The following is a 21963-nucleotide window of genomic DNA, read 5'->3' as shown; positions in this document are numbered from 1 at the left end:
CGCATGCATTGATTAAAAAAAGACTACGTCGATCTGAAAATGAAATAAGGAGACTTCATGATCCTTCTCTCTTCGTTCTTATCCTCTGCACATGAGAAGGAGTTGAGAGAGAGAGAGAGAGAGAGAGCGAGGGAGAGAATGAAAGAGGAACGATTGGACTATGTGCTGGTACCATTGGGTCTCTTGGTTTTTGGAGTATACCACCTCTGGTTTCTCTTCACCATCATCCGCTTTCCCAGACGAACCGTTATTGGTCTTAATGCTGAGATTCGCCGCCTATGGGTCTCTTCCATGATGGCTGTTAAGTCTCTCTCTCTCTCTATCTGTTCTTGTTCTTGCAAGTAATTTAATTAGTGGGATGTTGCGGCATGAGAATACCTATATATTGCATGTGTGAATTCAACGTATTGTTTGTGGATCGATTGTAAAGGTTTTTGTAAGTGTTTTGGTACAATACTTGTAGCATGCACTAGAAACTATTCAAGATGATTATAGAATATTTGATGACCCAAAAAGATTGTTTGAGAGTGTTACTTGAAAGGTTGTGATGATCTTAATGCCACTACTCATGCATGTATGTACGCCGGCCAGTTTGGACCTATTTAGATACATGAACGAAATAAAACATGAATACATAAAAGAGCAGTGATACACATAAGTCACATTCTGTACACCCACTTAAAAACATGTCATTTTACTTTTTTATCCTATTTTACTTATAAACATGTCTAAAATCATTTTCATTTCGTGGATAAAAAAGTAAAATGACATATTTTTAAATGGATGTACATGGTGTGAGGCTATGTAAGAAAGTATAATTCTTTTCAAGGAATAACCGTTGGGTATGAAATGAACTAGCTAGGCTAGGCCAACTCCAAAACAATTAACAATAGCGAAGGAAATTAAGACAAAGCAAAAGGAAGTTGATTCAACAGGAAAAATGTGAAAGCAACATAAATCAGGTAGGAATCAATCACTTCAAAGGAGAAAGAAACCTGGATAAAAAGGGAGGATCTTGATTGATTTTAGGCGTATCTCCTCTACGCAAAAAGGCCCCTAAGATATTCTCTCTCCAGAATGAATGCATCTTTTTCAACCTCCCACAAAACTCAAAATTTTTCTACTTTATCGAGAGATACATGAGGTCATGAAAGACTATACAAATCATCAAGTATAATAGATTTGCCCCCAAACAATCCGTGGACGTAGGTTTTTTTACCGAACCACTTAAATCTCTGTGTCTATCTCTTGTTTCATATACTTTGTTTAACGTTTATTTCATGAATGAACATCCGAACGACCCATCGTCGTGGGCTGTTCATTCGTATTATTGAACTCTGACCATACAAGAAAACCAATAACAGTTTGGAGCCATCTATGAGATCGATCATCTAGCTCACAAGACCTCCTTTAGAAAAGCAGATAAGTTTATCTCTTATGCCCCTTTCCCTTTCCTCTAGTATTTCTTTTATTAGGGTAGTCATTGTTCAAAAAAAAAGAAAAAAGGAAGAGAAGAAAGTAATGAAATTTATGCATGGCATGACCAAGTGTCATGCACATATACGGGCGACAAAAGTTGGTGGGTAAATTGCCTGCCAACTGAGCGCTCGCCAGCTGTGGCGTAGGGACATTGGCAGTCATGGGTCTGTAGCAAGAGACACCAAAGAGCATCGATGATGGTTTATTGCCAATGGTAGAGCCACATCACATTGAAAACTAGCAGGTAAACCACCCACTAGTTGCGCTCATGGAGGTGGCCGCGTAAGGATTTTGCAGGCGCAGGGATCACTGTGAAAGACCCAGAAATTAGCAATTTCTGTCGCCACCATGGCGAGCTCGTAGCCTGCCATGTTTATTGACCACCACATTAGTGACGAAGCAAGGCTGGCGGGAGTGTAGCCCGCCAACCACAAGGGACTTCCCTTGGCATGCAAGGAGCACACCACCCAAGGAAAACAGTGGGCAAGCACTGAGCATGCCAACCGTAGCTCGCCACTCCCATGGCGAGTAATGATCTCGCCGTTATTAACTAGACAATCATTTAAATCGTCGTTTGGCTGCCAATAGTGAACACAGAACTAGTCGCCAGGCGAGATCGCATGAGCATTCATGGTGGGTGAGATCTCGCCCACCATACCAAGAGTGGCGGGCAAGGAGTCTGCCTCTATAGAAATTCAAGAGGGTGAGCATGAAGCTCACACCTGTGCCCTGTACGTGCGACGAAAAGCAAACTTTTGCTCGCCCGTTGTGGAAGCATGCCAACAATGCCTAGCTGACAAACGATGACAGGGCACCTCGCCACCACCTCAAATCGCAACACCCCACATAAGAAGCACCATACATGTCCATTGCACCACATTGAAGCAGCCCACACTTAAGCATCCATCGATATTGTGAGCTTAACCACCAACAAGCCACCGGAACAGAAACCAAGAGGCAACATTGTGAAGCATCACCGAGGATGATGAGCTCCCACCATGTTGGGTTGAGGAGTCTCAATTTGGCAACATTTTACGGTGGTGGATCTGCGTCTAAAGGGCTGGTTGTGGCATGAGGAATGGCTTTATCAATGTGCAAGGTGCTCCTGTTTCTATTAACAAAAAAGTTGTATGGTTGCTACAATGATCGCTGGCAGCATCTTTGATAACTCTATTGGAACAATTGACATGAATCTTATTACCTGGGAGTTTCAGTAGGTGAAAGAATGAGACGAAGAGAGAATGAATAGAGTTCCAAATTAGAAAGGAAAGTGCACTAAAACAACCACGAAGATACGTCCCTCATCAATCTCTGTTTGTTTGTGATTTGTAGTTTCAAGTGATGTGCACTGCATGTCCATGCACACCACTGTAGGGGCAGACATGAAACTTGCCCTCGAGCAACTCACAAAGCTAGTAATTGATCTCGCCCCAAGCAAAAGGTGTGGTGAGCACTCGGCTCGTCCACATCACGAGTGAGCAATGATGCTCAAGCAAGACGGGCACTTAGCCCGCTTGCGCAATAAAGCTTAAGGGAGTAATGATGCTCACCTCGAGCGTTAGGCAAGGCGAGCACCAGCCAGTTCTAAGCAACATTATTCTGAGGCGAGAAATGATGCTTGCCCTGAGAGACAAGAATCGTGAGTGAGTAATGAGGCTCGACCCAAGAACACAAGTGGTGCAAAATCACAACAAAAATCATTTGATGGTGAACAATCTCCACTAAGAAAAAATACTTAGTGGAGAACAATCTCTTAAAGTAGCGACTAAATGACCCTGGTTTGCTTCTCAGACCTTACTATTTAAATTTCTTTGTACCAACAAATTTGGTTTTGGAGGTTTTTCCCACAAAACTCCTCAAAATTTTATAAGAATCCAAATGGATGAATAAGCAGGAACACACTTTGCTCGCTAGCATTGACCAAAAGTAAGTTCAGACAAAAAAGGTAGGAACCAACCTCCTAACCTAGAGAATCAACTGTGGAGGCGCTCTCGAGTGCCACTCGCGCACATAAGCTCCTTATCTTCGACAAAGCAGAGGTACATGCAGAACAACACTCGCCCGAACCCATAACACTCTTCTTGCTCAATAGGGGAACTCTCCGAGCAATAAAATTTTCCTAAAAACCAATGCTCTTCCTGAGTTACAAAGCTCTTTTGAGCAACAAGGGTTGGCTTGGAGCACTAGCTAAGGGGTTGCCCTTGAGCCATGCTTGGGCACTTCATCACCCTATTTTCACCAAAATAGATTGCCCTAGAGCACTCACTCAGGCGCACTAGATTTTCATTATTACCAAAGCAAGGTTGCCCTCAAGCCTCATCTGAGCACCTCAAGCCCTCGTCACACTCCAACAAAATAGCTCAGTTTTGCAAGTTTCAAACTTGTGATTTGGATTACTTATATTAACCAATTTGGTTTTTGGAGAAAGCTTCTCAGAATAGCTAGCGCTTCTGAACTCAAGCACTCAGACCTTGCACCATAGAACACGGTTGAGTATGCCTCCTGCCACAATAGAGCAGTCAATCAATCCTCCCCCCACTGACAAAGTCAAGTGTTAGCAACTCGCATTCAATCGGGGCTAACACTAGCACCTCAGCAACGTGGTTAAGCAATCCTTCTATTATAGCAGTGCAGTCCAACAATCCTTCTGCCCACTTACAAAGTCGATTGTTAGCAATGTGCACGTTGTCAGGGCTAACACTCGCACTTCAGCAAAGCAGTCGAGCAACACTCTCGCTACCTCAGCAAGAAATGTTAGCAACATGCATGCGATCAAGGCTAACACTCTCGCCATAACTGCCACTAGTAGGTTACTATCGAGAACGAGCTTCCGGGCTCCGGAACCGCTTCGTGTGGGTTACCTCTAGAAATGAGTCGACGAGCCCCCTGACCACTTAAGTGTTGGTTACAACAAACAAACTCTAACCTTAATGCCAAAATAACAACACCCACGCGAAATCGTTTCAAGAAGGCACAACGTCCACTTGCGCCCAAAAAAAAAAAAAACGATCTCAAATACAAAAATACGTGCCTTTTACGATGTTCACTAACAATAAACAATCAGACACGACCATCAGTGCGCTCGATTGGCGTATATACGCTCACACAAACAAGCGTCCTAGAGGCACATCCTCAGAGGCCCTTACCAGGATTTACATGTCTCCTCGAGGTTCGCCCTCGAAGATCTTCGTTGTATCACATAACAGCGAATAACCAGGAACAAGTTCTCAAAATTTATCTTTCTAAAACTTTCATAGACCATCTCTATTATTATTAACTTGAAGATTCTTAAGATCTTCTTGTTGGGTAAGTTAACCTTAAGAATCGAAGACATTTATTGGATATAAATTGAACTAGGCTCAACCCACTGGAAAAAATTACCACTAGCTAGTGAAGGAAGAGACAAAACAAAGGGAAGTTGATTCAGCCAAGAAAAAGGTGAAAGTGACATAAAGGAGGTCAAAATCAACAACTCTAAAGAAGAAAATAAAGCTCGGTTAAATTAAGAAGAGGATCTCTATAGATTTTAGGCAAATCTCCTTTACGCATGGAGGCCCATAAGATCCTCTCTCTCTAGAGGAAAGGTGTCTTCTTCACCCTCTCTCAAAATCCAAAACTTTCTCCAGTGTATTGAGAGATATGTGAGGTCATGAGAGACTATACAAAGCATCAGACATAGTAGATTTGCCCCCAATTGCCCGTGGATATAAGCTTTTATGCCAAATCACATCTTGTTTCATATGCTTTATTTACTATTTATTTCATGAATGAGCATCCAAACCACCCATCATCATGCGCCATTCATTCGTATTTTCAAACTCTAGCCATACAAAAAGAAAAAAAACAAAAGCAAACAACAATACCCATTTGCAATTTGGTATATGCAACTATTAAAGGGAGTAGATCTTTGGGTTTTTTTGAAGTGTGCAGTACGATTAAAAAATGATGGTTTCTCTGTTTGGGGATAGAGTTATTTATGTTTGGCTTGAAATCGTAGGAATGGTGCTCATCAGTATTGTTCTTGTGAAACAGAGACCATTTAGAAGAAATTGTTGAATATGTCCTAATAAATGATATTGGGTATATAGACAGGGCACAATAGAAGAAACAACTTTTGAATTACTATTGATATTATTGGTGTAAGACTTATGATCAGTCTCCCAGGGAGGAGAGAAAAGCACTAATAAACCACCAAAGATAGTGCCTAGTAGTTTCATATACTGGTGTTGGAAGCCAATTGTAATTGTTGTAGATAAAGAAGAAACAACATGTAAACTTTACGCCTTGCTTGCTGGAATGGAAGCCAGTTGGGATTTCTATAGGAGAAAGTAAATAAATAATAAAGGTAGGGAAACTCATTATGATCAATCTGATGTAAGAGTTTCCTTTGCAATAAAAGAAGATTTTAGATGAGGCCTTAATGGAATATCACGGGGCTAAATTAATGTTCAGTTGATTTTACCAACCATAGTTGAATGGAAATCCTAGAATGAAAAAAGAAAATTGATCTTGGATGCTAATCCTAGATGTTAGAAAAGGAATTTATCTTAACTTGCATTTCTTAAGATAATTATCAAATTTAGTCATTCATGACAGTTTATGGGCAATTCATAATTCATTGCATCTAATTGAAACAATGATCGAGAATAAAAGGAGATGTGCAGATGATTAATATCATATGCTGAAATTTTTAAGGAGTCATACAGAATCATGAGAAAATGTTCCCTACTTCATGAGTGCAAGCTGCGTGTTCTCTGTTGATGATAAAGATGAATTTACCTGCAATCTACTAGAGGTTTGATAATTATGAGTGCAGGTGTGTTCTTGGATGAATAATTTGCAGTAAAAATCACTTTGGCTCACATAAAACTCTTTCAATTTCAATCCAATGATTTAGATATTTCATTCCAATATTACTTTTCTGAAAGCTGACATTAGCAAGTGCATAGTATTATAGATAACTTCAACCTACTTAAAAGAAGTATTCTAGATAACTTCTGTTTTAGAATGGATGTTAGCATTTAAGTATGAGAAATGATAGTTGCAATCGTGAGTGCGCAAGCGACGTACAGTCACTTTGAAAAAAATGAATAAATACGGATCCACATGAAAGAAATTAATTTTTTAATAGTAGACCACACTGTTTTTTCAATGTGACTATATGGCACTTGAACACTCCATGGCTGTATGTAACATTACTCTTTTAAGTATTAGTCCTTTAGTTTCAAGAAGTAACTCCAATACATTCTTTTCAGGACCCCTTGAAGAATGGTGCTTTGGCAGTTCAAACAATTCGCAACAACATAATGGCATCTACATTATTAGCAACAGCAGCAATTGCTCTAAGTTCACTAATCGGTGTTTTTGTCTGTAGCACATCAGATCCTAGCAACATATCTTCAAAACTGGTTTATGGCAATCAGACTTCCTTGATCTCTTCAATCAAGTACCTTTGCATCTTGCTTTGTTACCTTCTTGCCTTCCTCTTCAATGTGGAATCCATTAGATACTACGCCCATGTAAGCTTATTGTCCACTGTGTCTAATTTAAAAAACAATAGTCAGGCCATTGAGTATGTAGCAAGAAACTTGAATCGAGGAAGCTACTTTTGGTCCCTCGGATTGCGAGCATACTACTTGTCATTCCCTCTCTTCCTCTGGATTTTTGGGCCAATTCCCATGTTTGCTTCTTGTTGCCTAATGTTAGTTCTTCTGTATTTCTTGGACACTACTACCAGTTTTACACGCCATCTTCATTTGCAGTCAATGAAACAAGACAGTAGCAGCAACGTTGTGGAATAAGATGGTTGATCAACCTAAATTAACTCTGTTGAAAACTACCCAATGTTGTAATTAGTAAATGTTGTTAGAATTTAAGATAGCTATTAATGTATCATGTATGGTTGTAGAATTATTTATGGAGATATGTCTGTGTGTGTGATTCTTTTGGTTAGAAAATGTATTTGAAAACTTCAGATCAGGAACTCTTGTTATGTATATATGCAGGCTTGTAATTTCATTAACAAAACGCATACTGGATGATATAATTTGATTTGTAAAATTTAAAATTTATTTTTTAAATCAAATTATGCCACGTGGATGAAATACTCTTATTTTTTGAAATAGCAAATCCAATAGTTGATAGATAATGTCATGAGTAATGCTAGATACAGTCATAAGTTCTATAAGCGCCACACACTTTTTTTAAAAAAAAAAAGTGGGTCTATTATTAAAAAATTAATTTTTTTCATATAGGTCCTATATTATATACTCATTATTTTTTTTAATATGAATGTACAGTGTTTGCGCACTATAAATATCATTTCTCTAATATTGTCATATCATCATATTAGTAGGATATGAGGCATGAGATGAAGATTTAGTATATATATATAACATTTTGAGCAGATCACCCAATTAGTAATGTCCCACCAAAAATCCAAAGGATGTGAGTGCCAAGATGTGCTCAACAATCTCTACCATCAATAATGGGATTTCTCCGCAGAAAGTATTCAGGTGATGAGAAGTGGGAACAGTCATTATATGCAGAGAGGGACCATCATTTACAATTAATGTGCCACCACGCTGCCAAGTTCCAAGGATAAGCGCCAAGATCTGCTCAACAACTTCTGCCATCAATAATGGGATTTCTGTTCAAAGCCTGATGGATTTAGTACTCCATGGCAATTTGCAGAGGTCCACATTCTATGAATTGTCATCCATCCTTGGCACCAGAGTTTTTTTATTAGCATAAATGTTGTTGCAATTGGCTAAGGATATATTAAGCTAATTTCCCTTGCCCATATGGCTAGCTAATTAAACGGTTGATCGCAGATGAAATGAGTTGAGATAAAAATTGAAAATTAAATAAAATATTATTAGAATATATTTTCTTAATATTATTTTTATTTTTAGATTTGAAAAAGTTGAATTATTTACTATATTTTATGTAAAAATTTAGGAAAATTATAATGATTAGATGATAAGAGATGAGATTAGATGAAAAGTTTTGTAAAAGTGAACGAGGACTAAGGGAACTCCAATTTTATTGATAGCATTTACTTTTGGCGGAGGAAAACTATGGTTATAACCACAAACCTGAGGATTACAAATAAGCATAAAGACTAAAACCCAGATATCAAAAACCAAAACACTCAACCACAAACTAAGAAAGTCAAAAATTTGAAATCACGGATATATATAATATTTTAATATTAATTTTGTTTTGAGAATTGTATCATTATTCAGGAAAAGAAAAAAAAAAACCCTTTGAACATAATGAATGAAAAGAAGAAAAAAATGGGTAACTCAAATGGATACTAGAATGATTGGTAAAACGGTTTGTGAATAATAATAAAATGGTTTGTGAATAGTAATGAAATGATTTGAGTTATGATGTTTTATGAGGTTTTGAAAAATGAAAAATAAAAAGTTGAATAAAAATATTATAAAGTTTAAATATTATTTATATATAATTTTTAACATAATTTTTAATTTAAAATTTGTATCTTGTTCAGGAGAAGAAAAAAAAAAAATCCGTTGAACACTAATGAATGAAAATATGCAAAAATGGGCAACTGATCAAATGGATATTAGTTAGAAAGATTGGCAAAATGACTGAGTAAAACAGTAAAAGTACTGGAAGAGCCCACACACCACATGCAACTGCACTTTGATGAAATTACCTTCGTTTGGAACGTTTTGTTTTTTCCCATTGTACTATCAACAACATGAGTTCCATGAAGAAAATCAAGTGTGCACGACTTACTTGTTGGTCAAACATCATGAATGACCCCGACAGTAGACCCCGTGGACAGGGAATTACTTCCGTGCAGATCAAGCAAGGCCCGTTGACTAGATTTGTTTATTGCAATATCTAAGCTGTAAACAGCAGGATCATATATAGCATTTAGAAAAATATTATTATCGCATGCAATGATTAAAAAAAGACTACGTCGATCTGAAAATGAAATAAGGAGACTTCATGATCCTTCTCTCTTCGTTCTTATCCTCTGCACATGAGAAGGAGTTGAGAGAGAGAGAGAGAGAGAGAGAGAATGAAAGAGGAACGATTGGACTATGTGCTGGTACCATTGGGTCTCTTGGTTTTTGGAGTATACCACCTCTGGTTTCTCTTCACCATCATCCGCTTTCCCAGACGAACCGTTATTGGTCTTAATGCTGAGATTCGCCGCCTATGGGTCTCTTCCATGATGGCTGTTAAGTCTCTCTCTCTCTCTCTCTGTTCTTGTTCTTGCAAGTAATTTAATTAGTGGGATGTTGCGGCATGAGAATACCTATATATTGCATGTGTGAATTCAACGTATTGTTTGTGGATCGATTGTAAAGGTTTTTGTAAGTGTTTTGGTACAATACTTGTAGCATGCACTAGAAACTATTCAAGATGATTATAGAATATTTGATGACCCAAAAAGATTGTTTGAGAGTGTTACTTGAAAGGTTGTGATGATCTTAATGCCACTACTCATGCATGTATGTACGCCGGCCAGTTTGGACCTATTTAGATACATGAACGAAATAAAACATGAATACATAAAAGAGCAGTGATACACATAAGTCACATTCTGTACACCCACTTAAAAACATGTCATTTTACTTTTTTATCCTATTTTACTTATAAACATGTCTAAAATCATTTTCATTTCGTGGATAAAAAAGTAAAATGACATATTTTTAAATGGATGTACATGGTGTGAGGCTATGTAAGAAAGTATAATTCTTTTCAAGGAATAACCGTTGGGTATGAAATGAACTAGCTAGGCTAGGCCAACTCCAAAACAATTAACAATAGCGAAGGAAATTAAGACAAAGCAAAAGGAAGTTGATTCAACAGGAAAAATGTGAAAGCAACATAAATCAGGTAGGAATCAATCACTTCAAAGGAGAAAGAAACCTGGATAAAAAGGGAGGATCTTGATTGATTTTAGGCGTATCTCCTCTACGCAAAAAGGCCCCTAAGATATTCTCTCTCCAGAATGAATGCATCTTTTTCAACCTCCCACAAAACTCAAAATTTTTCTACTTTATCGAGAGATACATGAGGTCATGAAAGACTATACAAATCATCAAGTATAATAGATTTGCCCCCAAACAATCCGTGGACGTAGGTTTTTTTACCGAACCACTTAAATCTCTGTGTCTATCTCTTGTTTCATATACTTTGTTTAACGTTTATTTCATGAATGAACATCCGAACGACCCATCGTCGTGGGCTGTTCATTCGTATTATTGAACTCTGACCATACAAGAAAACCAATAACAGTTTGGAGCCATCTATGAGATCGATCATCTAGCTCACAAGACCTCCTTTAGAAAAGCAGATAAGTTTATCTCTTATGCCCCTTTCCCTTTCCTCTAGTATTTCTTTTATTAGGGTAGTCATTGTTCAAAAAAAAAAAAAAAAGGAAGAGAAGAAAGTAATGAAATTTATGCATGGCGTGACCAAGTGTCATGCACATATACGGGCGACAAAAGTTGGTGGGTAAATTGCCTGCCAACTGAGCGCTCGCCAGCTGTGGCGTAGGGACATTGGCAGTCATGGGTCTGTAGCAAGAGACACCAAAGAGCATCGATGATGGTTTATTGCCAATGGTAGAGCCACATCACATTGAAAACTAGCAGGTAAACCACCCACTAGTTGCGCTCATGGAGGTGGCCGCGTAAGGATTTTGCAGGCGCAGGGATCACTGTGAAAGACCCAGAAATTAGCAATTTCTGTCGCCACCATGGCGAGCTCGTAGCCTGCCATGTTTATTGACCACCACATTAGTGACGAAGCAAGGCTGGCGGGAGTGTAGCCCGCCAACCACAAGGGACTCCCCTTGGCATGCGAGGAGCACACCACCCAAGGAAAACAGTGGGCAAGCACTGAGCATGCCAACCGTAGCTCGCCACTCCCATGGCGAGTAATGATCTCGCCGTTATTAACTAGACAATCATTTAAATCGTCGTTTGGCTGCCAATAGTGAACACAGAACTAGTCGCCAGGCGAGATCGCATGAGCATTCATGGTGGGTGAGATCTCGCCCACCATACCAAGAGTGGCGGGCAAGGAGTCTGCCTCTATAGAAATTCAAGAGGGTGAGCATGAAGCTCACACCTGTGCCCTGTACGTGCGACGAAAAGCAAACTTTTGCTCGCCCGTTGTGGAAGCATGCCAACAATGCCTAGCTGACAAACGATGACAGGGCACCTCGCCACCACCTCAAATCGCAACACCCCACATAAGAAGCACCATACATGTCCATTGCACCACATTGAAGCAGCCCACACTTAAGCATCCATCGATACTGTGAGCTTAACCACCAACAAGCCACCGGAACAGAAACCAAGAGGCAACATTGTGAAGCATCACCGAGGATGATGAGCTCCCACCATGTTGGGTTGAGGAGTCTCAATTTGGCAGCATTTTACGGTGGTGGATCTGCGTCTAAAGGGCTGGTTGTGGCATGAGGAATGGCTTTATCAATGTGCAAGGTGCTCCTGTTTCTATTAACAAAAAAGTTGTATGGTTGCTACAATGATCGCTGGCAGCATCTTTGATAACTCTATTGGAACAATTGACATGAATCTTATTACCTGGGAGTTTCAGTAGGTGAAAGAATGAGACGAAGAGAGAATGAATAGAGTTCCAAATTAGAAAGGAAAGTGCACTAAAACAACCACGAAGATACGTCCCTCATCAATCTCTGTTTGTTTGTGATTTGTAGTTTCAAGTGATGTGCACTGCATGTCCATGCACACCACTGTAGGGGCAGACATGAAACTTGCCCTCGAGCAACTCACAAAGCTAGTAATTGATCTCGCCCCAAGCAAAAGGTGTGGTGAGCACTCGGCTCGTCCACATCACGAGTGAGCAATGATGCTCAAGCAAGACGGGCACTTAGCCCGCTTGCGCAATAAAGCTTAAGGGAGTAATGATGCTCACCTCGAGCGTTAGGCAAGGCGAGCACCAGCCAGTTCTAAGCAACATTATTCTGAGGCGAGAAATGATGCTTGCCCTGAGAGACAAGAATCGTGAGTGAGTAATGAGGCTCGACCCAAGAACACAAGTGGTGCAAAATCACAACAAAAATCATTTGATGGTGAACAATCTCCACTAAGAAAAAATACTTAGTGGAGAACAATCTCTTAAAGTAGCGACTAAATGACCCTGGTTTGCTTCTCAGACCTTACTATTTAAATTTCTTTGTACCAACAAATTTGGTTTTGGAGGTTTTTCCCACAAAACTCCTCAAAATTTTATAAGAATCCAAATGGATGAATAAGCAGGAACACACTTTGCTCGCTAGCATTGACCAAAAGTAAGTTCAGACAAAAAAGGTAGGAACCAACCTCCTAACCTAGAGAATCAACTGTGGAGGCGCTCTCGAGTGCCACTCGCGCACATAAGCTCCTTATCTTCGACAAAGCAGAGGTACATGCAGAACAACACTCGCCCGAACCCATAACACTCTTCTTGCTCAATAGGGGAACTCTCCGAGCAATAAAATTTTCCTAAAAACCAATGCTCTTCCTGAGTTACAAAGCTCTTTTGAGCAACAAGGGTTGGCTTGGAGCACTAGCTAAGGGGTTGCCCTTGAGCCATGCTTGGGCACTTCATCACCCTATTTTCACCAAAATAGATTGCCCTAGAGCACTCACTCAGGCGCACTAGATTTTCATTATTACCAAAGCAAGGTTGCCCTCAAGCCTCATCTGAGCACCTCAAGCCCTCGTCACACTCCAACAAAATAGCTCAGGTTTGCAAGTTTCAAACTTGTGATTTGGATTACTTATATTAACCAATTTGGTTTTTGGAGAAAGCTTCTCAGAATAGCTAGCGCTTCTGAACTCAAGCACTCAGACCTTGCACCATAGAACACGGTTGAGTATGCCTCCTGCCACAATAGAGCAGTCAATCAATCCTCCCCCCACTGACAAAGTCAAGTGTTAGCAACTCGCATTCAATCGGGGCTAACACTAGCACCTCAGCAACGTGGTTAAGCAATCCTTCTATTATAGCAGTGCAGTCCAACAATCCTTCTGCCCACTTACAAAGTCGATTGTTAGCGATGTGCACGCGGTTAGGGCTAACACTCGCACTTCAGCAAAGCAGTCGAGCAACACTCTCGCTACCTCAGCAAGAAATGTTAGCAACATGCATGCGATCAAGGCTAACACTCTCGCCATAACTGCCACTAGTAGGTTACTATCGAGAACGAGCTTCCGGGCTCCTGAATCGCTTCGTGTGGGTTACCTCTAGAAATGAGTCGACGAGCCCCCTGCCTACTTAAGTGTTGGTTACAACAAACAAACTCTAACCTTAATGCCAAAATAACAACACCCATGCGAAATCGTTTCAAGAAGGCACAACGTCCACTTGACCCCAAAAAAAAAAAAAAACAATCTCAAATACAAAAATACGTGCCTTTTACGATGTTCGCTAACAATAAACAATCACACACGACCATCAGTGCGCTCGGTTGGCGTATATACGCTCACACAAACAAGCGTCCTAGAGGCACATCCTCAGAGGCCCTTACTAGGATTTACATGTCTCCTCGAGGTTCTCCCTCGAAGATCTTCGTTGCATCACATAACAGCGAATAACCAGGAACAAGTTCCCAAAATTTATCTTTCTAAAACTTTCATAGACCATATCTATTATTATTAACTTGAAGATTCTTAAGATCTTCTTGTTGGGTAAGTTGACCTTAAGAATCGAAGACATTTGTTGCGTATGAAATGAACTAGGCTCAACCCACTGGAAAAAATTACCACTAGCTAGTGAAGGAAGAGACAAAACAAAGGGAAGTTGATTCAGCCAAGAAAAAGGTGAAAGTGACATAAAGGATGTCAAAATCAACTACTCTAACGAAGAAAATAAAGCTCGGTTAAATTAAGGAGAGGATCTCTATAGATTTTAGGCAAATCTCCTTTATGCATGGAGGCCTATAAGATCCTCTCTCTCTAGAGGAAATGTGTCTTCTTCACCCTCTCTCAAAACCCAAAACTTTCTCCAGTGTATTGAGAGATATGTGAGGCCATGAGAGACTATACAAAGCATTAGACATAGTAGGTTTGCCCCCAATTGCCCGTGGATATAAGCTTTTATGCCAAATCACATCTTGTTTCATATGCTTTATTTACTATTTAATTCATGAATGAGCATCCAAACCACCCATCATCATGCGCCATTCTTTCGTATTTTCAAACTCTAGCCATACAAAAACCAAAACAAAACAACAAAAGCAAATAACAATACCCATTTGCAATTTGGTATATGCAACTATTAAAGGGAGTAGATCTTTGGGTTTTTTTGAAGTGTGCAGTATGATTAAAAAATGATGGTTTCTCTGTTTGGGGATAGAGTTATTTATGTTTGGCTTGAAATCGTAGGAATGGTGCTCATCAGTATTGTTCTTGTGAAACAGAGACCATTTAGAAGAAATTGCTGAATATGTCCTAATAAATGATGTTGGGTATATAGATAGGGCACAATAGAAGAAACAACTTTTGAATTACTGTTGATATTATTGGTGTAAGACTTATGATCAGTCTCCCAGGGAGGAAAGAAAAGCACTAATAAACCACCAAAGATAGTGCCTAGTAGTTTCATATATTGGTGTTGGAAGCCAATTGTAATTGTTGTAGATAAAGAAGAAACAACATGTAAACTTTACGCCTTGCTTGCTGGAATGGGAGCCAGTTGGGATTTCTATAGGAGAAAGGAAATAAATAATAAAGGTAGGGAAACTCATTATGACCAATCTGATGTAAGAGTTTCCTTTGCAATAAAAGAAGATTTTAGATGAGGCCTTAATGGATTTTCACGGGGCTAAATTAATGTTCAGTTGATTTTACCAACCATAGTTGAATGGAAATCCTAGAATGAAAAAAGAAAATTGATCTTGGATGCTAATCCTAGATGTTAGAAAAGGAATTTATCTTAACTTGCATTTCTTAAGATAATTATCAAATTTTGTCATTCATGACAGTTTATGGGCAATTCATAATTCATTGCATCTAATTGAAACAATGATCGAGAATAAAAGGAGATGTGCAGATGATTAATATCATATGCTGAAATTTTTAAGGAGTCAAACAGAATCATGAGAAAATGTTCCCTACTTCATGAGTGCAAGCTGTGTGTTCTCTGTTGATGATAAAGATGAATTTACCTGCAATCTACTAGAGGTTTGATAATTATGAGTGCAGGTGTGTTCTTGGAGAATAATTTGCTGTAAAAATCACTTTGGCTCACATAAAACTCTTTCAATTTCAATCCAATGATTTAGATATTTCATTCCAATATTACTTTTCTGAAAGCTGACATTAGCAAGTGCATAGTATTATAGATAACGTCAACCTACTTAAAAGAAGCATTCTAGATAACTTTTGTTTTAGAATGGATGTTAGCATTTAAGTATGAGAAATAATAGTTGCAATCGTGAGTGCGCAAACGACGTACAATCACTTTGAAAAAAATGAATAAATACGGATCCACATGAAAGAAATTAATTTTTTAATAGTAGACCACACTGTTTTTTCAATGTGACTATATGTCGCTTGGATACTCCACGGCTGTATGTAGCATTACTCTTTTAAGTATTAGTCCTTTAGTTTTGAGAAGTAACTCCAATACATTCTTTTCAGGACCCCTTGAAGAATGGTGTTTTGGCAGTTCAAACAATTCTCAACAACATAATGGCATCTACACTATTAGCAACAGCAGCAATTACTCTAAGTTCACTAATCGGTGTTTTTGTCAGTAGCACATCAGATCCTAGCAACATATCTTCAAAACTGGTTTATGGCAATCAGACTTCCTTGATCTCTTCAATCAAGTACCTTTGCATCTTGCTTTGTTACCTTCTTGCCTTCCTTTTCAATGTGGAATCCATTAGATACTACGCCCATGTAAGCTTATTGTCCACTGTGTCTAATTTAAAAAACAATAGTCAGGCCATTGAGTATGTAGCAAGAAACTTGAATCGAGGAAGCTACTTTTGGTCCCTCGGATTGCGAGCATACTACTTGTCATTCCCTCTCTTCCTCTGGATTTTTGGGCCAATTCCCATGTTTGCTTGTTGTTGCCTAATGTCAGTTCTTCTGTATTTCTTGGACACTACTACCAGTTTTACACGCCATCTTCATTTGCAGTCAATGAAACAAGACAGTAGCAGCAACGTTGTGGAATAAGATGGTTGATCAACCTAAATTAACTCTGTTGAAAACTACCCAATGTTGTAATTAGTAAATGTTTGTTAGAATTTAAGATAGCTATTAATGTATCATGTATGGTTGTAGAATTATTTATGGAGATATGTCTGTGTGTGTGATTCTTTTGGTTAGAAAATGTATTTGAAAACTTCAGATCGGGAACTCTTGTTATGTATATATGCAGGCTTGTAATTTCATTAACAAAACGCCAACTGGATGATATAATTTGATTTGTAAAATTTAAAATTTTCTAAATCAAATTATGCCACGTGGATGATGTACTCTTATTTTTTGAAATAGCAAATCCAATAGTTGATAGATAATGTCATGAGTAATGCTAGATACAGTCATAGGTTTTATAAGCGCCACACACTTTTTTTGAAAAAAAAAGTAGGTCTACTATTAAAAAATTAATTTTTTCATATAGATCTTATATTAAATACTTACTTTGTTTTTTTTTTTTTTTAATATGAATGTGCGGTGTTTGCGCACTACAAATATCATTTCTCTAATATTGTCATATCATTATATCAGTAGGATATGAGTCATGAGATGAAGATATAGTATATATATAACATTTTTCAAAATGGAAAACCTAATCCATTTTCATATTAATGCAACGAATGTGCCAACCAATGTATTGGTGGTCGGAATGTTCACTTATATATTGCATTAATATTGAGGGACCAGTCATATAGCAGTAGTCATGCATTGAACTCTGATTCAAATTGAGCAGATCACCCAATTAGTAGTGTCCCACCAAAAATCCAAAGGATGTGAGTGCCAAGATGTGCTCAACAATCTCTACCATCAATAATGGGATTTCTCCACAGAAAGTATTCAGGTGATGAGAAGTGGGAACAGTCATTATATGCAGAGAGGGACCATCATTTACAATTAATGTGCCACCAAGCTGCCAAGTTCCAAGGATAAGCGCCAAGATGCATGGTGCTCAACAACTTCTGCCATCAATAATGGGATTTCTGTTCAAAGCCTGATGGATTTAGTACTCCATGGCAATTTGCAGAGGTCCACATTCTATGAATTGTCATCCATCCTTGGCACCAGAGTTTTTTTATTAGCATAAATGTTGTTGCAATTGGCTAAGGATATATTAAGCTAATTTCCCTTGCCCATATGGCTAGCTAATTAAATGGTTGATCGCAGATGAAATGAGTTGAGATAAAAATTGAAAATTAAATAAAATATTATTAGAATATATTTTCTTAATATTATTTTTATTTTTAGATTTGAAAAAGTTGAATTATTTACTATATTTTATGTAAAAATTTGAGAAAATTATAATGATTAGATGATAAGAGATGAGATTAGATGAAAAGTTTTGTAAAAGTGAACGAGGACTAAGGAAACCTAATTAATGGGCAATTTTGCTGTCAAACACATGAATGTTAAGAGTTACACTATGAATTGCTTCCATTTTTCTTTGATTTAGAAATTTTTATTAAAATTTACTTATGGAACCATATATTCATCTGAATATTATTTTCATTATCTAAACAAATATAGAATTATCAAATCCAATAAACTACTCAACTCTGCAGTGGAACCAATATCTATATGTCCAACAAGGGCCTGGCCAGGTTATCCATACCATTATGACTTTTGTGCTATTGTCAAATACTCCCAAAAAGATCATTGATTAAAAGGAAAAGGAAAAGGAAAAGGAAAAGGAAGAGGAAGAGGAAGAGGAAGAGGAAGAGGAAGAATGGTGCATGTACGTACGTAGCAGAGAAAAAAAAAAGGAAAAAGTATGCACAACATGGAGGGCCATAAAACATGTCAGCCACCAGCCAAAAAGAGCAAAGTCTATGCAGATATATTTTCATCAGCGCAATCCCCTCTTTCGAAAAAAATCATATGTATGGAACTTTGCTTTGCTCCAACTGATGAGTTCGTGATAATCAGTTGGGTAATTTCTGATCAGAAGTCAAGATCAAAAGTAAATTAATACCCTCAAACGTCATACTCCTGCGTTAAGAGTGCTTTCTTTCTTTGGCTAGTTTTGGATGAAAGGTTCGTGAGTTTAGCTGCAAGACTGCAATATCCTAGACTAGAATGATCATAGGAGACTTGATTTTTATGGTGGATAATAAATGGAACTAAGATTGATCGCATGCATGATGATGCCGGACAAAATAGTGATTTTTCTGCAAGTTAGTTTCAATAGATAATTCACAGGAAATCAAACAAGAAAATCGCCCAAAAATATAGAGAAATGCCTCTGATGTTCAATTTAAAATTATCAAAATTTAGTAATGGTTCCGTCAACCCACAAGCTGGGTTGTAATAACTGAAAATTGACCGTATCAGAATTTTATCAAAAATAGAAAAATCTCAATAATTATACCAAAATTAAATACGTAATAAAAAAAAGTAATCTGCAAAAAATCAGGCCCAAATCGAGTTTAGAATCACTTCCTAAACATTAAATGAAATATTACCATGAAGGTAAAAACTAACTAAAAATAAGAATGCAGAGGAAAAAATAGTAGAAATTTGGCCTTGAAATTGATGCACACTGAGTGTAGCTGGGTGCCCACGACGTGTGCGCCAAAAAGAGCTTTACAAATTGGAGTCATATGCGCCATTCTGATATTCGTAATCAAAGTTATGGATAAAATATCGAAACGTGTCTAAAATTGTCCCAATCAAGAAAAGATCATAATTTCTTGCCACCTTTATGCTGATTTGTCACCTCAAGGTATTTTAGCATAGTCAACGTACAATCTGACAACTTAACATCATCTGATTCAGATCCTCATATACAGGCACTCTCTTAACTTGGCTTTTCTTTCCCTTGAAAGATGAGGTGGTCACTGGTCACCTTAGCCCAAAGATGTGATTGATTGGAGCATTATGGCCAAATTTGGTGAGTTCTGCTCCCACCAGCCACAGTAAGGAGAATATTTGAACTTCTGCTTCGAGTAGTACTATAGCACCACTTAAAAGTGGAGATATTTGAGCTCAAACTACCAAATTAAGTTGGTTGAGTTCTAACTCTGATGTGGGAACAGTAGTTGGGTTTTTCTTTTGATGACTAACCAGAGGTACACCCTGACCCCATGCAAATAGAATATATATTTTTAGAAAGAGAAATTCTATTTGCAGTCCTGAAGTGGGGACTGCATGTGCAGGCACATGCTTAAATAAGAGAAAACATTATTTTAGGAGGGATAATTTTGTAACTTTACAAAATTTTAAAGTTAAAATAGCCTAGGCCTGCACATGCAGTCCCCAAGTGGGGACTGTACCTAGCATTGCTCTTTTAGAAAATGCTAGTATATATACTGCCTGAATTTGCCTTTTCATTTTGATTGTTCATGTATTTAATTTTTTTATTTAATGATTAAGAAAGTAATTTTTAGTCTATTGTTATATTTTTTTAAAAATATTAAAATATATTAAAAAAATGTAAAAAAGATAAAAAGATAAAAATAAAAAAGAAACTTTGTGCTAGTAGGCACGCCTAGCGGTCAAAGCTGGGCGGCACGCTAACACGACTCTATATTTTTTATTACACTATTCCTCCCATCACTTTGATTAGGTTAAATTACTATAGTGATTCTTGGAGTTTGATCTGATCCAAGTAAAAAAAAAAATTAAAAAAAAAGTTCCATAACAATTCTTGTAGTGATACCCACATATCAAATTAATGGTAATTCCATGATCTCAATCCTGTTAATTTATTTAGAAAAATTATCACTTGATAACCAATCAGTGACGAACGTAAAGTGGTGGACATATGGCAAAGTTATGACTAATTTTTCGAACCCTAACAATATTCTTTCTTTGCTAAACATTTTGTCACCAATCCTAGAAAATTTTAGATAGTTTTTGTTTTTTGGTTAGTTCTGATCAAAGTGGTGTGTGGATTAGGTATAATATATCCAAGCACATTCCATTTATGCATGCCCTAGATCATGACCTTAGCTAGCTAGTCAGCTGTCCTAGCTAGATGCATTATGCTAGCTGCAGTTCTTAATGCTAGCTCGACTATATGTGACTCAACATAAATACATGTGTGTCGTGTGTGTGTGTGTGAAGGGCCGCGGTCATAATCTCTCTCTCAAATTCCAAACGGAAAAGGATGCTAATTGAAGATCATCCGGCCTAGTAAGATACTTGCAGTTGGAATTTGACCAGTCAACAGTAAGGAAAAATGAAAATACATGCCTTCCAAACATGACATATAACAGAAGGGAAAGCTTTTCCATGCAACAGATTATATATATTTTTCTGATGATCTGTCATAAGAAACATGCATAAATATTCCATTTTTATGATCAGGTGGTCCACCATGTTCTTTTAGCTTTTTATCTACAACAGATCATCATGCATGGGTCAGAAGGAATCAATAATTTCTAGGAACTCAGAAAAAATTTCTATAAAAGTTAAAGGATCACATAATGATCATGCATCTAGCTAGGGTCTATATCATCGGATTCTGATTCAACAATTTTGGGCTATTTGGCGATTCAAGATCAGATTGCCATGTTTTGAATAAAGGTATATATGTAACTTATTCATACATATTAGGCACATGACACTTTCCAGCAAATTTGCAACCTGCAGAATTGTAATTCCAGGTGGATCCTGAATGTGAGGCCCACTTAATTTGGCTGTGTCAGCTAGACCCATATGTCTTTTGTCTTTGGAGCTTCCTTTCCTTGTGCATTTTCCTTATCTCCCACAAAGCAAGTTGTGCCTCCCCTTTAGGAATCACATCTTAATATCTGAGCACAGAATGATAATGCTGTCATGCATACTTCATCTTCTTAATTCGTTTTTTTATTAAGAAATGTTAGCCAAATTAGGAATAGACATGATCGATCCCAAATCATACCTATCATCATTGGCAATTACCTTACTGATCACTTCAATAATAGTGCCTAATTCTCTGGCCTCTTCCTTGATTCGAACTGGAAAAATACATAACACTAACATATATATATTAGTACAGCTTCGAAAACTGTCATATATAATTGACAAAAACAATGTTCAAGAGGAAGAAAATAATATATATAATCAAAGTAATGCTGCAGTTGATTAAAGGAGTGATCAAAGATGGGATCAGTGGGATGAGGGGCTGAATTAAGGTGATGACAGAAGCATAGAGAGCACAAAGGAGTGAGATGCAAAAACCATGCATATTGCGCATATCATCATCTGTGCTCTCTATCTTCTGTCAACAACATCACAACTTGCCTCCTCTTAATCCTCCCCTCTTATTAGTCTGAGA

General features: G+C 37.8%; 2 protein-coding genes and 1 long non-coding RNA gene across 3 annotated transcripts; 2 read left to right on the top strand and 1 right to left on the bottom strand.

The window, feature by feature from the left end:
* Nucleotides 1-54: 54 nt before the first annotated feature.
* On the top strand, nucleotides 55-7455 carry LOC109010667. Its single transcript, XM_018991564.2, has 2 exons — nucleotides 55-300; nucleotides 6735-7455. The coding sequence occupies exons 1-2, from the start codon at nucleotides 58-60 to the stop codon at nucleotides 7278-7280; spliced, it is 789 nt and encodes a 262-aa protein (XP_018847109.2). The 5' UTR covers nucleotides 55-57; the 3' UTR covers nucleotides 7281-7455.
* Nucleotides 7456-9481: 2026 nt separating this feature from the next.
* Nucleotides 9482-16900, top strand: LOC118344659. The gene is made up of 2 exons (XM_035685751.1): nucleotides 9482-9697; nucleotides 16137-16900. The coding sequence occupies exons 1-2, from the start codon at nucleotides 9536-9538 to the stop codon at nucleotides 16680-16682; spliced, it is 708 nt and encodes a 235-aa protein (XP_035541644.1). The 5' UTR covers nucleotides 9482-9535; the 3' UTR covers nucleotides 16683-16900.
* A 4290-nt stretch (nucleotides 16901-21190) lies between these two features.
* On the bottom strand, nucleotides 21191-21963 carry LOC118344660. The gene is made up of 2 exons (XR_004798439.1): nucleotides 21568-21963; nucleotides 21191-21457 (listed from the first exon to the last, which is right to left on the bottom strand). It is a non-coding gene; the product is annotated as an uncharacterized LOC118344660 (long non-coding RNA).

This window comes from Juglans regia, chromosome 15, assembly GCF_001411555.2.
Source record: "Juglans regia cultivar Chandler chromosome 15, Walnut 2.0, whole genome shotgun sequence".
NCBI classification, from domain to species: domain Eukaryota; kingdom Viridiplantae; phylum Streptophyta; class Magnoliopsida; order Fagales; family Juglandaceae; genus Juglans; species Juglans regia.
The sequence above is the reverse complement of the archived record's forward strand: the minus strand, read 5'-3'. Positions and strand labels throughout refer to the sequence as shown.